The following is a 12,868-nucleotide window of genomic DNA, read 5'->3' as shown; positions in this document are numbered from 1 at the left end:
AAGAAGAAGAAGGAACTACTGGAATATGTTTTTGGGCTTTGCAACATTGGAGACTGATTATTTTTTTTTTTCCCCCTCCTCCAGGTTTGGAGCCCAGTGATTAAAGTCGCTGGCAAAATTTAGCTTTTTCAACTACTGAATTCACATCCTCCTGTATACAGGGAAAAGCCTGAAAATAAGTTAATCCCGTAATTTCCTCTTTATTAAAAAAAAAAAAAAGGTGCAGAGTTGCTAGGATGTAAACACTTTTCTGTGAGCATTTTGCATTCCTTCCTTTTGTTGAATTTTCCTTTGGCTGGGTGAGTGATGCGGGAACCCACCCCCATGGCGTTATTTTTGTGGAGTGCTGCTGCATGGGTGTTTTCAGTGTTTCCTGTAGGAGCCAAACACATTTTCTTCTAGAGAGAAAAACCTTCCCCAGGGATTCCCGATGGGAGGAATGTGTTGGCTGGGAGCGCCACCGCTGGGCTGGCAACTGTTCCTCCCTCTCTGCCTTTTAGACCTACTTCCTGCAGTTTTGCTCTCTGGTTTGAACTTCGGGTGGATTTGGCTTTACTTATTTGTAAATATTACATGGACTTCTGGAACTGCAGGAGAGTGAACCGAGCAAGTGAAGGTGTAAATTACCAAAAACCAGCTGTGAACAAAAATAGCACAAGTATTCTTTATGGGCTGTACCAAACCCTCAGCAAAAGCTCTTTACCACCCTTTAGTCTGTTTGTCAGCTCCTGGGTTGTGGAGCCCTTTCAGGGGATATGCTGAAGTGCTGGCAGGACTCACTGACTGAGCAAAAAGGGCTCTGTAAGATCCTGAATCAGTTCTTTTAATTTGTTCTAAGACATCTTGATCTTTTATTCACACTTGCATCTTATTTTACCCCTGCCCTTATTTACCCCTGTGATTACCAGTTTAACTGCCCTATTTTTAAATCTGGGTTGTTAATTAAATGTGATTCCTCTTTGGAACTAAAACGTTCATCAAGTTTGTGATTGCACTTGAGCAGAAAATCTTTGTGTGCTTTATTACCACCAAGAGCCAAAGCAAAACTGTGCAGCCCTGAATGTCCCTGCCAGGAACAAAGAGCTGGTGATGGGGACAAAAAGCTCTGGAGCTGTGCAAGAGTCCAACTGTCCAGCACTGGCTTTTTTCACATGCTGGGACAAGGATCACGTGGAGAGGCGGAGTCAGCCCTGCAGAGCCCGGGTGGCATCGTGGTGTTGGTGGTGGGATCTGGGGAGCTTCTGCCCCAATGGCATCCATAACCCAGCATCAGATCCAGAAGGTAAGGAGCTGGTGGCCGGGGTGGGAGCGTGTCCAGAGTGCAGGCAGGTGACGCTGTGTGTAAGATACAGTCGCTGCTAGTTAACCTGTCAGCAGGTCTAGCAAAGATCTGCTTTACAAACACTTTATATTCTCCTCAGCTTCTTGTATTACGTTAATTTTAGTGTGTGAGTGTCGTGGCTACAAACTCTTCTGGGGGCAGCTTGTCCCACAGAGCTCTTGGAGGGGTTTCTCCCGTGCCCCTTCTGTCTGTGCTGCTTGGCTCTCATCCCTGAACTCGAAATCTTCCTGGCAAAGGATAATCTCCAGGGTATTCTATATAAAGAAACTGAGTTCACTGCCAACAGAGTTCATTTTGTAAAGGATTGTGTAGTGAACTGTGAGAAATCACCCAGGGATTTTTTTCCTTAGAGAGAACAAAGCTTTTCAGCTTGTAGAGGAATCTCACTCTGATTTGGCACACAGGTATGACTGCCCTGTTCGGTTACTGGCCTTGGTACTTTAATAGCTTCTGGTTACAGGTCTTAGTTAAGATATCCTTGAACCACAAAAGGCTCTAGTGATGAGCTCTTTGCTTTGTGTAGACTGAGGGATTGAGATAGATTGTTCTTAACTGTTTGGAATTTCAGCCTCTTAATGACTATTTTGCAACAGAAACCCCTCCTCAAATTAAAAGTTAAGAACACGCTGCCTGGCTGCAGAGCTGGAGCTGGGATGCTTCTCAGCCCGTAAAGGGCCAGAACTGTTTTCTCTTGCTTTGTGCTACTTCCCCCGAGGACTCTGGGGAAGAGCAGTCACCCCGTCTCTTCCAGTTCCACGAGGATGGCTTCCTTGTCCTGGAGCAGTTTTTCAGTGCAGAGGAGTGTGAGAGCATGAGGACCCAGATCCAGAGAATCGTTGCGGAGATGGAAGTGCCGCCACACTGCCGCACCACGTTCTCCACCAGGGAGGAGGAGCAGCTCCAGGCGCAGGTACCGAGAAGGGCAGGGCTGCCCCCGTTGGAGTCCTGGAAGGAGGAAGGGAAAAGGCGAATTGCTGATCAGGGTTCACTCTGGGGGAACATGACTCTTTCTCCTAACTGAACATAACACCGGGAGAGGAATTTGCTCTCCAACTTTCTGCAAATGTTTGCTGGGGTCTTATCAAGAGTCTTATCAGTGCGTGGCTCTGCCGTGCTTTCAACCCCCAGTAGCCACAAGCAGCTCTCACAGATCACTTTGTACATGTTCTGCAGACAGAAAACTGGTTATTTTCCAGGCAGCCAGCAAAAGAAAAGCAAGGATAACCTCTGTGTGAGAGGTTCTTGTAAAGCCCTGATCAGCACCAAGACATGTAGTGTTGTGGAAAGCCTTTTTATGAGTGATTTTTCACTGTGTTTTGTTTATGCTGCGGCTTGGTGGGAAAAAGATGCAGGTGAGTGTTAATGCTTTGCTTGAAGGTTCATTTTTGTTTTTACAAGGATGCTATTGTTACTGGGCTCTTATCCCTGGCAGGGCAGCTCGGATTATTTCCTAACCAGTGGAGACAAGATTAGATTCTTCTTTGAGAAAGGTGTTTTGGATGAGAAAGGTAAGCCCTGGCCTGAGCTAGCCACACAGAGGGGATGGGAAAAGGCTGAGTGAGGGATCAGGGGCCACTTTCCAGCTTAAGGAATGATTCCTACTTTGCAAACAATGTTAAATTATGATTTTGTTTTCTAGGTAACTTTCTAATTCCAAAGGAGAAGTCTGTCAGCAAGATTGGCCATGGTATGTTTAAAGGATGGGGTTTGGAGAGGGATGGACAAAAGCGATGTGGTTTTCAGACACGAGGATTTCTCCAGACCTACTCACTGTACATAACTGTCTCTGCAATTCTCTCCATACTGCCCCTCACTCTCTGCTCTCAAAGGACTTTATCTTCTGTTCCAATCCTTTTCAAAAACACCTTCTGAGAGGTTTTTCAGCAATGAATAGCTCAGAGTCACTGACATGTGAAAGTTTGGACTTCAGCCCTTGGCTCTTTTATGTAAGAAGTTTGCTCTAAAAATTTACCACCTGAGACTGGTGACATTCAGTACAGACCAAACTCTCTCCTGTATCCTGTGCTGTGTTGGGTTGGCGATGTTGAAGCTACCCTCCCTCCTGTGGTGTCACCAGCACCTTTTCTTTACCCTTAGTGGTTTCAGTTTGACCTATTTCCTCTCTCCCAGTTCCTGGACTTGCATTTTGATCCCTTTTGTTTTCAAACAGTACATGGAAAATGAGAGCAGGATTCCCCGCACCTGCAAATGTGGACTTTGTTCAGACTAAACTTTACTACGGTTGGAAATTCAGTACTAAGAGCTCTTGTTCTTTGGTTTTCTCAGAGAAACACTCTCCCCTTCCCAGGCCCGCTGCCACTCTGTCACACTTCAGCTTTTCCTCAGGGGAAGTGAAAACAACTGTAGATCCCTGCTGACCCAGCAATTTAACAATTCAAAAGCCTTCTCTAGTCTTATTTTCTGTAATTACTCATTTTGGTCAAGTCTCATCCCTTGCTCGAGAGCAGCTCCTGCTGGAGCTAGGCGTGTGTCGTTGTGGCATGATCAGCATGAGCTGGAAGCACAACTCTGAATCTTTGCTTTGTGGAGTTGTCAGAGTTGGGTTGTAGCAAGTGTCTGCACAAACACTGACCTGCTGGCTGGTGCTCTCTCAAGGGCACTAAAGATGAGCTCTAGCTCCTTTTTGCAGTACTTCACTTTTCTGGTAGGTCTTAAGAGGTGAGTTTTTAAAGGATGCATTCACCCATATGCCTCAGGGTCATGTGTAGTGGTTGTCATTTGTGTAATATAATATTGAATCACATAATATTCCATTTTGTTCACTGTTACACACTGGCTTTAATATATGTGCAGTTTGTGGCCAGGGAGTGATTATATTTATAGTCTTTAATAATGACTGTACAACCTATAAGTGTCCTATCACCTTAGGTGTGATAAGCCACATTTATCCATCTTGGGAGGGATGAAAATTTCTGCCTGCAATTTATCCTGCTTGGCTGTGGTGTCTGCAGCTCATCACTGAGAGCTGCCACGTTCCCTTTTCTTCCTGAAATCTTCCATCTGAGCCTTTTCTTTGCCCTTAGCTCTACATGCTTATGATCCTGTCTTCAAGCAAATCACCCACTCCCCCAAGGTGCAGGTGAGCTGTTACTCCTTCCTAGAATAATGGTGTGGGGGAAAAAAAAAATTGCAGAGTAGTTAATTAGTTTTCTTATGCTCCCAGGGGGAGTCATTTTGTCAGTGAAAGGAAATTTAAAGATCTTCAAAGAGTAATGTTAAATATTGTGCAGAAGACATAAATCTTGGAAAATTTTCTTGCAGGAACTGGGAAGAAAACTAGGCCTTGAGAGACCAGTAGTTGTGCAGAGCATGTATATCTTCAAGGTACAGTAATTCAAGTTGTCTTGTCACTCAAGAAATAAGACCCTGATAGGTGAGAAGCTGTGAAACTCTTCACACATCACTTTTTTTTCTTTGCAGCAACCTGGCATTGGTGGTGAAGGTGAGATTTGTGTTATCTCTATATCACACTGCAGATAATGCTCCTTTAGGAAAGGAATATTACCAAGGAAAAGGCTCAGAATCAGACTTAAACCTGTGAATTTAGTGGTCCAAACCTTCTTAAAATAATCTTTGAAATCCCCATTTTTTCAGAAAAGTTTCTACATCATATGCAGCTTGAACAAAGAGCTGTTTTTACATTTGCAGTAGGCTGAAAGGTGGTATTTTTATGTAAGATTTAATGTGTGTGATAGGTGGATGGGCAGGGGAGGGCTCTGAGTCAGGGGGATGCAACCCTGAAGTCCTTCTAGAGGAACTGAATCCCATTAAAGACCCCAATGACAGTCTCTCCTTGCAGTAACACCACACCAGGATGCCACCTTCCTGCACACGGAGCCTCTGGGCAGGATCCTGGGGTTCTGGATCGCCCTGGAAGATGCCACACAGGAGAATGGCTGTTTGTGGTTCATCCCTGGCTCTCACACCAGTAAGAGCACGTGTGTGACCACTGCTGGTCACCAGCACAGTTCTGCTTTTCCCCACCTCTAGAGCACACAGGGTGGCTTTAAACTTTTGCTCACCTGAAGAGTCCCTCAGTGAGTGTAATCAGATTTTAAGCCACTCGATCCTCAAATCCTGGAGCCGGCTGTACTCATATAATAGTTTATGCTCCTATAGAAAGCACAAATGGACCCAAGGTTGGCTTTGCATAAGTGTGTGACTATTTGTGTTCCTAAGGGTCTGTTGCAATGCACAGAAGGGGCCAGAAAGGCAAACAAAATGCAGCTGTTTTATCTGTTTCTGCCACAGCTGGAAAATCCTAAATCTCTACTTAATGAAAAAGACCCCACCCTAATTACTAAGGAAAGTGTGAATATAGTAATAATAAAGTTCCTATCATTGCCAAGAGAAATCACTGATATTGTTCCTTTTTTGCTGTGCAGAATGTAGCCAGGGGTTTAATTTTTGTGTGTTTGCTTTTTCTGTGGATTTGCAGATGGGATTACCCGGAGGATGGTCCGTGCAGCTTCAGGTGCCTCAACATGTGTAGAGTTTGTAGGGTCAGAGCCAGCCTACGAGGACAAGCAGTTCATACCTCTGCCTATAAGTAAAGGTACAAACAGCCCCAAACGGGGCACTTCACAGCTCAGGAAAACACAAGGGAGCTAAAATCATATTTTAACCCTTGCACCTTCCCTTCCACTGGAAAGGCAGAGCTCATCTTTTGGAAAACAGCAGTCCAGGTGATTCTTTCCCACAGGTGGACTCATACTCATCCATGGCGAGGTTGTCCATAAGAGTGAACTCAACAGCTCGGAGTCTTCTCGCCATGTGTTCACCTTCCACGTGATGGAAGCCAAAGGCACCACCTGGAGCAAAGAGAACTGGTAAGGTCGTGATCCTCACGAGTGGCTGAGGAAATTGAAGCCTTTCCAATGTACTACTCAGGATAACTGTTGGGGGTCTTGCCTGTCACAGTTTGTTGGTAGTGCCTCAGTTGGCATTGGTTTCATACCTGCAGAGCTGGAACAGCCTCTGAAGTTTTGTTTTTACCTCTTCTTTACTCTCTAGGCTCCAGCCAACTCCTGAACTGCCTTTTCCATCGCTCTACACTTGAAGTTAGTGACTGGCTTGTGGAGTCAATAGCTGATCAATATTCCTTCCTGATTGTTCATTCACAGTCTCTTTAAACACAGCCTTCACTAGATCAGCTCTTAATGTTCATTTATCCTCCTCCTCAAAACCAGGACCATTATCACAGCCCAAAACCCGCAGTAGACAGAAGCTTCTACTGCAGCAGGAGCCCTGCCAGTATGAGAGTAGTCACCCAGTCCTTTTGGTAAGGAAACACCTTCAGCCTTGAAAACAAACCAGTTAAGACCATTGCACCTTGACTGTAACCACTTCCCAAGTATTTCTCCTTGCAGATACTCAGTATTTTCTTGTGTTTAAGAGCTTAAGTGCATTTCTTGGCTGGTTGATTCCAGCAATGCAGGTGAACATGTTGTGGGGAGAAGCTTGATTTTCACCTCTAGGTTTCTGTCCTGTTGTTGGAATAACAGTGATTTCAAACAGCCTTGTTTGAAGCAGAAGGTCTGCTTTTTATAGTCAATCTTCTAAATACTCCTGACAGACTGTAGCTGAGTGTTTTATCTCTGGGTGTGTTGATTAAAAATATGACAATTCTTAAAGATTCATATTGAAATGATAGAAACAAAGAACCTCAATCAAACTCTTTACACTTAAATAAAAAGATAGAAATTCTCCTTTTCATCTCCATCATCTTTTCTTTGAGGAAGACACAGTGTGACCTTCTCCCAACAGATGGGGACAGTGCTAAATTGTCTTATGAGCAGTTGGAACTCTCAATATGCACAAGAACAATTTCTATCCCCAAAACCTCACCAAACCCAAACAAACTTACAGCCAGGAATGTTTGGAAATGCAAGCTACATCCCAGGCAAGCTCCAGCCTGCATCCTCAACTGAACAGAAACTGTGTAGGTGTGATTTCACCAGCACTGGTGCAGTGGCAGCCCTGAGACAGGAGCCCAGTGCCTCCAGTGCAGGAATTGCATCAGAGTAACCCTAAGGCTGCTGAGGGCTGTGGCAGAGTGAACCCAAGTCTTACTAATTCATCCCTTTCAAAAGTAAATTGGGGAGCTGGGTCATGGCAACAGCAGGAACACTAAATGCAAAGTTTCTGCATTCAAAAACTGCCTTTTCTGCAGTTTGTTTGAAAGTTGGAAGAAGGGTGGAAGGAAAGCAATTTTTTCTACCTCTGGTGCAATTTATGACATCAGTGGTGAAGGCTGTGGCTTGTGACAGAAGCAACTCAAGTGTTGTCTGTGTCTTTCCATGAGAGGAGTTAATAATTTAGAATTCTGCTGAGGAGGGATAGTTTGTCCTGACTTGCACCACTACCTGCAGTGTGCAAAGCCATCTACTTCAAGTGCCTAAATAAAATTTAAAAAGCTGAATTGATTGGCAGGATTTCCTGTTAAACGTGAAGGTAACAGCCCAGCAGTTACTGAGTCTGGTTTCCTACAGAGTATCTGACAATTTACTGTGTTAGGAACCAGCTCTGGCCAACTTTGGCATCCTCAGGAAAAGCCATATCCCAGGAGCCCTTCCCAGGCAGGGTGATGAATTGGGCAATGCTACCTCTCAGCTATTCCAGTCCTGGCTTGTTGCAGGGACACACAATATTGGATTCTGGAGCCAATTCTGCTGACCCAGAGACTAGTTTCACTCCACCCTGGTCTTATGTTTCCTCCCAAGACATGGTCTCAGAGCTACAGGGCTGCAGGACAGTGTTGTGTAAGGTACCTTGGACTTCCCCCAAACTGTTCCCAAAAGTGAATTAAAAAAGGGTCAGAAGTGAACTGCATGATGCAAACTAGAATCCTGGGATGACAATCTCCTGCTTGGACCCATCCCTGGAGACAGGAAGAGGCAGGGAGGACACTTGTGTTTTGTTCTAATGGACACTTGGCAAACCAGTGAGAAGAGACTGTTGATACAGAAGGGTTTCATACATAAAAATGGGTTTTTTGGCCACAAAATGGTAGCTGTAATTTTAATTAAATGGATGTAACTCAGTGGCTTTAGTTAGTTTGTTCATAGAAGCATTTTTATAAATTATCTGGCTGAAAAAATGTGAAAAGTAGGAAAGTGCAATAGTAGAAAATTTTATTGACTTCAACAGATTTTCTGCTTTCAGGATTAATGTGTAATTAGTTTTAGCTGTGACTTTGCTTAATTTTCCCCCCATATTCATTCCAAATTAATTTAGAGATTAAATCTTAAGAAAGATAAAACATTTTTCTTGCTGAAGCAAACTTCAGGGCAAAAAATTCATTGTTCTTATTAGTATGGTCTGGATTGAGCAGTGTCTGACATTCCCAAACCTTCACCACCCACCCTGTATAAACTCAGCTGTGACAGATTTTGGAGTCGTGTTTGTGCATCGTGGTGTGGTTTTGGCTCTTGCTGATGAGGACTGGACACAGCTGGACACTTGTACCTGGTTCCTGTGCCCACCCTCGTTATCAAACATGCTTTACATTGTGCTTATACAGAAATGAGAGCTCACACATCAAACACAAGATGCAGGACTCATTACAGAAAACAAGGTGCAGTACAGAGGTAGCAACATCTGAGAGATTTGCTTGTTTATTTTTTCCTCTCTAATTGACTTACCTCTTCTTCCTCTGCTTCCCTTGGGCACCCAGAAGAAACTTAAATTGGATTAAACACAAGTGCTGTTTTTATCAGTCATGTTTGTTGCTGCTAGAACATAAATCTGGCTATTTTCAACGGGGGTAAAAACAAGACCAAATCAAAACCTTTATTTTAAGTAAGTCTTTTTCATTCCTATTCTCAACAATTGTCTCTGCTGTACCAAAAGATAAGCTTTGAGCTTTCATTACAGTGCATTTTCTAGTACCACTTTTCTCTAGGAAGGGAGAAAACTGTTCCTGGAAATGCTTCTATGCCATGAGCATGATCTGGAGGTAGAGAGGCAACAGCAGATTATCAATTTGGGTAGTGTAAGCTTCCAAAAGAGAAACCAAACTCACAGATGCCAGAATCCAGGCATAGCTGGAGTTCAGATTCACACTGCTGTCAAAGATCAGGATGAGAGCCACAGCAATAATCTGAGCAAAAATAGCTGTCATTGTCCCTTCAAAGGTCTTCTTTGTTCCTGGCCATTTGATTTCCCCCATTGTACTGCCGAATACAGAGGCAATGGTGTCTCCTACCCCTACTGCCAACACCCCAGAGTAGGGGACCAGTGCTCCTGCCCCAGGCAAGGTGCCTTTAGGAGCACAAGATCTAGGAAACAACCACACTGGGAGAGACATGCCAAGGAGGAGATAAATATGAGTCAAGATTAGAGGTCCACTGTCTCTTTCATCCAAGAAGAGAGAGAGCAAATGCCTCAGGGTTTGTCCAAAGGGTTTGATCCTGAAGTACCGAACGTACTCTAAGAAGATGAACGCTGCCAGACACAGCACTGCAGCAACGTAGAGGAGCTGGCGGTCATAAATTAGTCCAGGAACATAAGTAGCTACAACAATGAAATGGAAATATTTCCTGGTTATAGTTGAGGCCTGGTGTTTTTTAGATTCAGATGATCTCTTGGCGTTCTGGTAGAAAACCACACCACATGCTGAGGCAGCCAAGAAAGTCCAATACACAAGAAGGTAAAGTCTTGTCTGTGTCTGAAACAGAAACTGGAGCAGCCAGAACAAAGGGTTCCTCTGGATCAGTCGGTACAGCCAAGGCATGATGACCCCTAAGCCTAACACTGCTGTCATCATGTGGAAAAACATGGAGGAGATCCACGTGCCCGAATCCAAGAAAATGAAGAGCACAGTGAAAAAAAGACCAAGAAGAACAACTCCGACAACTGCTACCAGAAGGAAGAAGTCAATGGGATCCCCTCTGCCCTCAATTACATTCAGTGAGCGTTTAATGAGCTGATTGAGAACAAAACTTACACCTCCAAGAACCAGCAGCGCTTCTCCAGGAGTAAAACATCGAGGCAACAAGTACAGCAAGATCATACTGAGGTAGACAAAAATGAGCAGCACTTCTAGAACCTCTATCACTTCAGAGACAGTCAAAGAATGTTTCATGGTGTAGATAATTATGCTGCCAGCAATACCAGTCACGATGCAAGTGTTGGTTGGCACAGGTTTGGTGATGCCAACTGCTAAGATGGACAGGAAGAGAGCGAGCAGCATTCCCGTGGAAGCCACAACAACGCCGAAGCGCTCGAAGTACACGATGCCGGCGGCCCTGCAGCGCTCCTTCATCACCACCCCCAGCAGGGGGATCACCATGCTGGCGGGCAGGAGGCCGCTGTTCGCCGCCCCCCGGAACTGGAACACGGCCCCGCCCAGCTGCAGCAGCCGGTCCCATTTGAACTGGACGTAGAAGGCCTGGACAGCCAAAGCGACGGCGCACCAGGAGAAGCGGTCCCACACCACCGCGTGCACCGACAGCACCACGGTGAACACCAGCAGCGACTCCACCAGCACTGCTTTGTTTAACATGATTCCAGCCCAGCGTGCCTCAAGCTTGCAGGATCTCAGGACTCCCACTGTGCTCAGCTGTCCATTAAGAATTCCCTTCCATACTACTGCAATTCCTATTAAAAAAAAAAAAAAAACAAACAAACAATTAAAGCAACTACTCGGACAGTTAAAGTGTTTGTGCACCTATTTTGTTCTTAAACTCAATTTAAACTGATAGTTATGTGCCCATTGCTAATGTCAACACACAGATGATTTAAAAAAACCAAACCAGTGCGGTGAGCCAATCCTGCTCTTCACTTCCTCTGAATGAAGGCTCACAGCCCACTGACAGCTGCCCTGCAAACCAAACTTTCCTTGAAACGTTTGGACTGGAAGATACGGAGTTGAAATAACCAGCAGCAGGCATATTTACTCTGTTAGGTTAAATCTCATTTATCTTCTTCAAATTGTGGGCATTGACAACATTGTGCAATTCTCACCAGCATTTATTGCTTTCTGGCAACCTTGATTTCTCTATGGATATGTAATTTGATAATCAGCCATGTGTAAGCCTCTGCCATTACACTGGTACTTCTTCTGGGGTCTTTGAAGGTCTCAGGTTCTTTATTTCTGTTGGAAATATTATGGCTGATCCAGTTGTGAAACAGTGGCTTACTTCATCCTTTCTGGTCCACCCTTAAGCTCATTAGCAGGAAACTCTGATTAAATTCTGCTCCCCAAGTCTCATTGCCAATATCTACACCAGCTCCCTCATGGAAGGCCAGAAGTTTATTTAAAGTTCTCTTTTGGGTTTTCAGCCAGTGTTGAATGGTGACACCAGATTACAAAGCTGACAAAGTAATAGCAATATTACTGAGGAACTATTACAGTTTGTAGTGTCAAACTTCCTTAGACTGTGTGTCTGCAGTGCTTAGATATTTATGACTTTGTACTGAAAACTTAATTATTAATAGATTGCTTTCTGGCATCCTTATTCATATAGCCTGAAATACATGATTGCCAAACAGCTTCATGACATGCACTGTTGCTACACAGCTCCATCAGGCCAAGTGTAATCTTTTGTCATCACAATTAATTTTTAAACAGGAGAAGAATTAATCATACAGTCAATAAAACAGAACTGGTCTGGGCAATAGCTACCTCCAACCAATAATGGTTTTGGGGTCCTACTCTTTGCTGTTTCTGAGCACTGGGGAGGGGGAAACCTAAGGCTTATTTGAGAAGAGGCAGAGTAAATGTCACCTGCCAACCAAAGACAGAGTCCTCCTACTCAGTCTGGCAACGTTAAGGTTCCACCCCAGCTCCTATATCAATGGCACATGACAGCTTCCCCGCCAGGCTGCCTGGCTGCAAGGCTAGGCAGAATTTCACCCCGGGTGAGGTTTCTCATGCAGCAGTTCTGAATGTTTAGACCTGACAATTTGCAACGCGAAATATTTCACTGCTGAATTATTTCGTTTTCTTGTGCCTGCCGCAATCCCCTCCTCCACACCTTCTTTCAGGTAATGTGAAGCTCCTCGGCACTGCCGCTCTCCCATCACCGAACGGTACCCGTCAGCCCCCGGTTCAAGCCAGACACAGCGTTTTCCGCCCGTTTCGAGATCCGCATCCCCGTTGCTCTGGGCAGGGAAGCGTCCCACTGACGTGCTGCCAAACATCCGGTAGTCCTCGCCTCGCCCCCGCCTGCTCCCTCTCTTCCCCACGTCCCCGCAGCGCTGTGGACTCCCCTCAACCCGCGGGCTGCCCGCGCCGTGCCCTTCCACGCTCCTCGCCGCCGCCTCCTCCTCTCCCACCCAGCCAGCCGCGACACCCACAACGCAGCCTCCGCTACTGGGGACCACATCCGCCCGCGGGAGGTGTCGAAGGCGGTCCCGGCCGATTGCCGATTCCAGCGCGAAGCTGCGGCCCCGCCCCCGGGAGCCCAACGCGCACCCACCTCGCAGGACGCCTCCATCTTGCCCCGCCGCGTGTCACATGACCCACGCGGGGGCGTGGTCGGGGGCGTGCCGCGTGCCGCA

At 45.6% G+C, this 12,868-nt stretch overlaps 2 protein-coding genes across 7 annotated transcripts; one reads left to right on the top strand and one right to left on the bottom strand.

Moving 5' to 3' along the window:
• Positions 1 to 1,143: 1,143 nt before the first annotated feature.
• On the top strand, positions 1,144 to 10,169 carry PHYHD1 (phytanoyl-CoA dioxygenase domain containing 1). 5 transcript variants are annotated; one of them, XM_032131239.1, is made up of 12 exons: positions 1,147 to 1,282; positions 2,094 to 2,252; positions 2,689 to 2,694; positions 2,775 to 2,850; positions 2,982 to 3,029; positions 4,387 to 4,442; positions 4,625 to 4,687; positions 4,784 to 4,805; positions 5,163 to 5,291; positions 5,802 to 5,918; positions 6,066 to 6,192; positions 10,041 to 10,169. In XM_032131239.1, coding segments are annotated over exons 1-12 (837 nt in total). In that variant the 5' UTR covers positions 1,147 to 1,249; the 3' UTR covers positions 10,042 to 10,169. The 5 variants fall into 5 exon arrangements, with proteins under 5 accessions (XP_031987132.1, XP_031987130.1, XP_031987129.1 ...); XM_032131238.1 differs by lacking the exon at positions 10,041 to 10,169 and adding an exon at positions 6,377 to 7,076 and having other exon boundaries at positions 1,150 to 1,282; XM_032131240.1 differs by lacking the exons at positions 1,147 to 1,282; positions 10,041 to 10,169 and adding exons at positions 1,647 to 1,746; positions 6,377 to 7,076.
• On the bottom strand, positions 8,480 to 12,866 carry DOLK (dolichol kinase). 2 transcript variants are annotated; one of them, XM_032131230.1, is made up of 2 exons: positions 12,787 to 12,866; positions 8,480 to 10,963 (listed from the first exon to the last, which is right to left on the bottom strand). In XM_032131230.1, exon 2 carries the CDS (start codon positions 10,866 to 10,868, stop codon positions 9,297 to 9,299), a length of 1,572 nt encoding a protein of 523 aa, XP_031987121.1. In that variant the 5' UTR covers positions 10,869 to 10,963; positions 12,787 to 12,866; the 3' UTR covers positions 8,480 to 9,296. The 2 variants fall into 2 exon arrangements, with proteins under 2 accessions (XP_031987121.1, XP_031987120.1); XM_032131229.1 differs by lacking the exon at positions 12,787 to 12,866 and adding an exon at positions 12,343 to 12,603.
• Between the last annotated feature and the right edge of the window lie 2 nt (positions 12,867 to 12,868).

The sequence above is a fragment of the Corvus moneduloides genome, chromosome 21 (genome assembly GCF_009650955.1).
Source record: "Corvus moneduloides isolate bCorMon1 chromosome 21, bCorMon1.pri, whole genome shotgun sequence".
Classification (NCBI taxonomy): Eukaryota; Metazoa; Chordata; class Aves; order Passeriformes; family Corvidae; genus Corvus; species Corvus moneduloides.
Note: the sequence above shows the minus strand (reverse complement) of the source record. Positions and strands in the feature narration are given on the sequence as shown.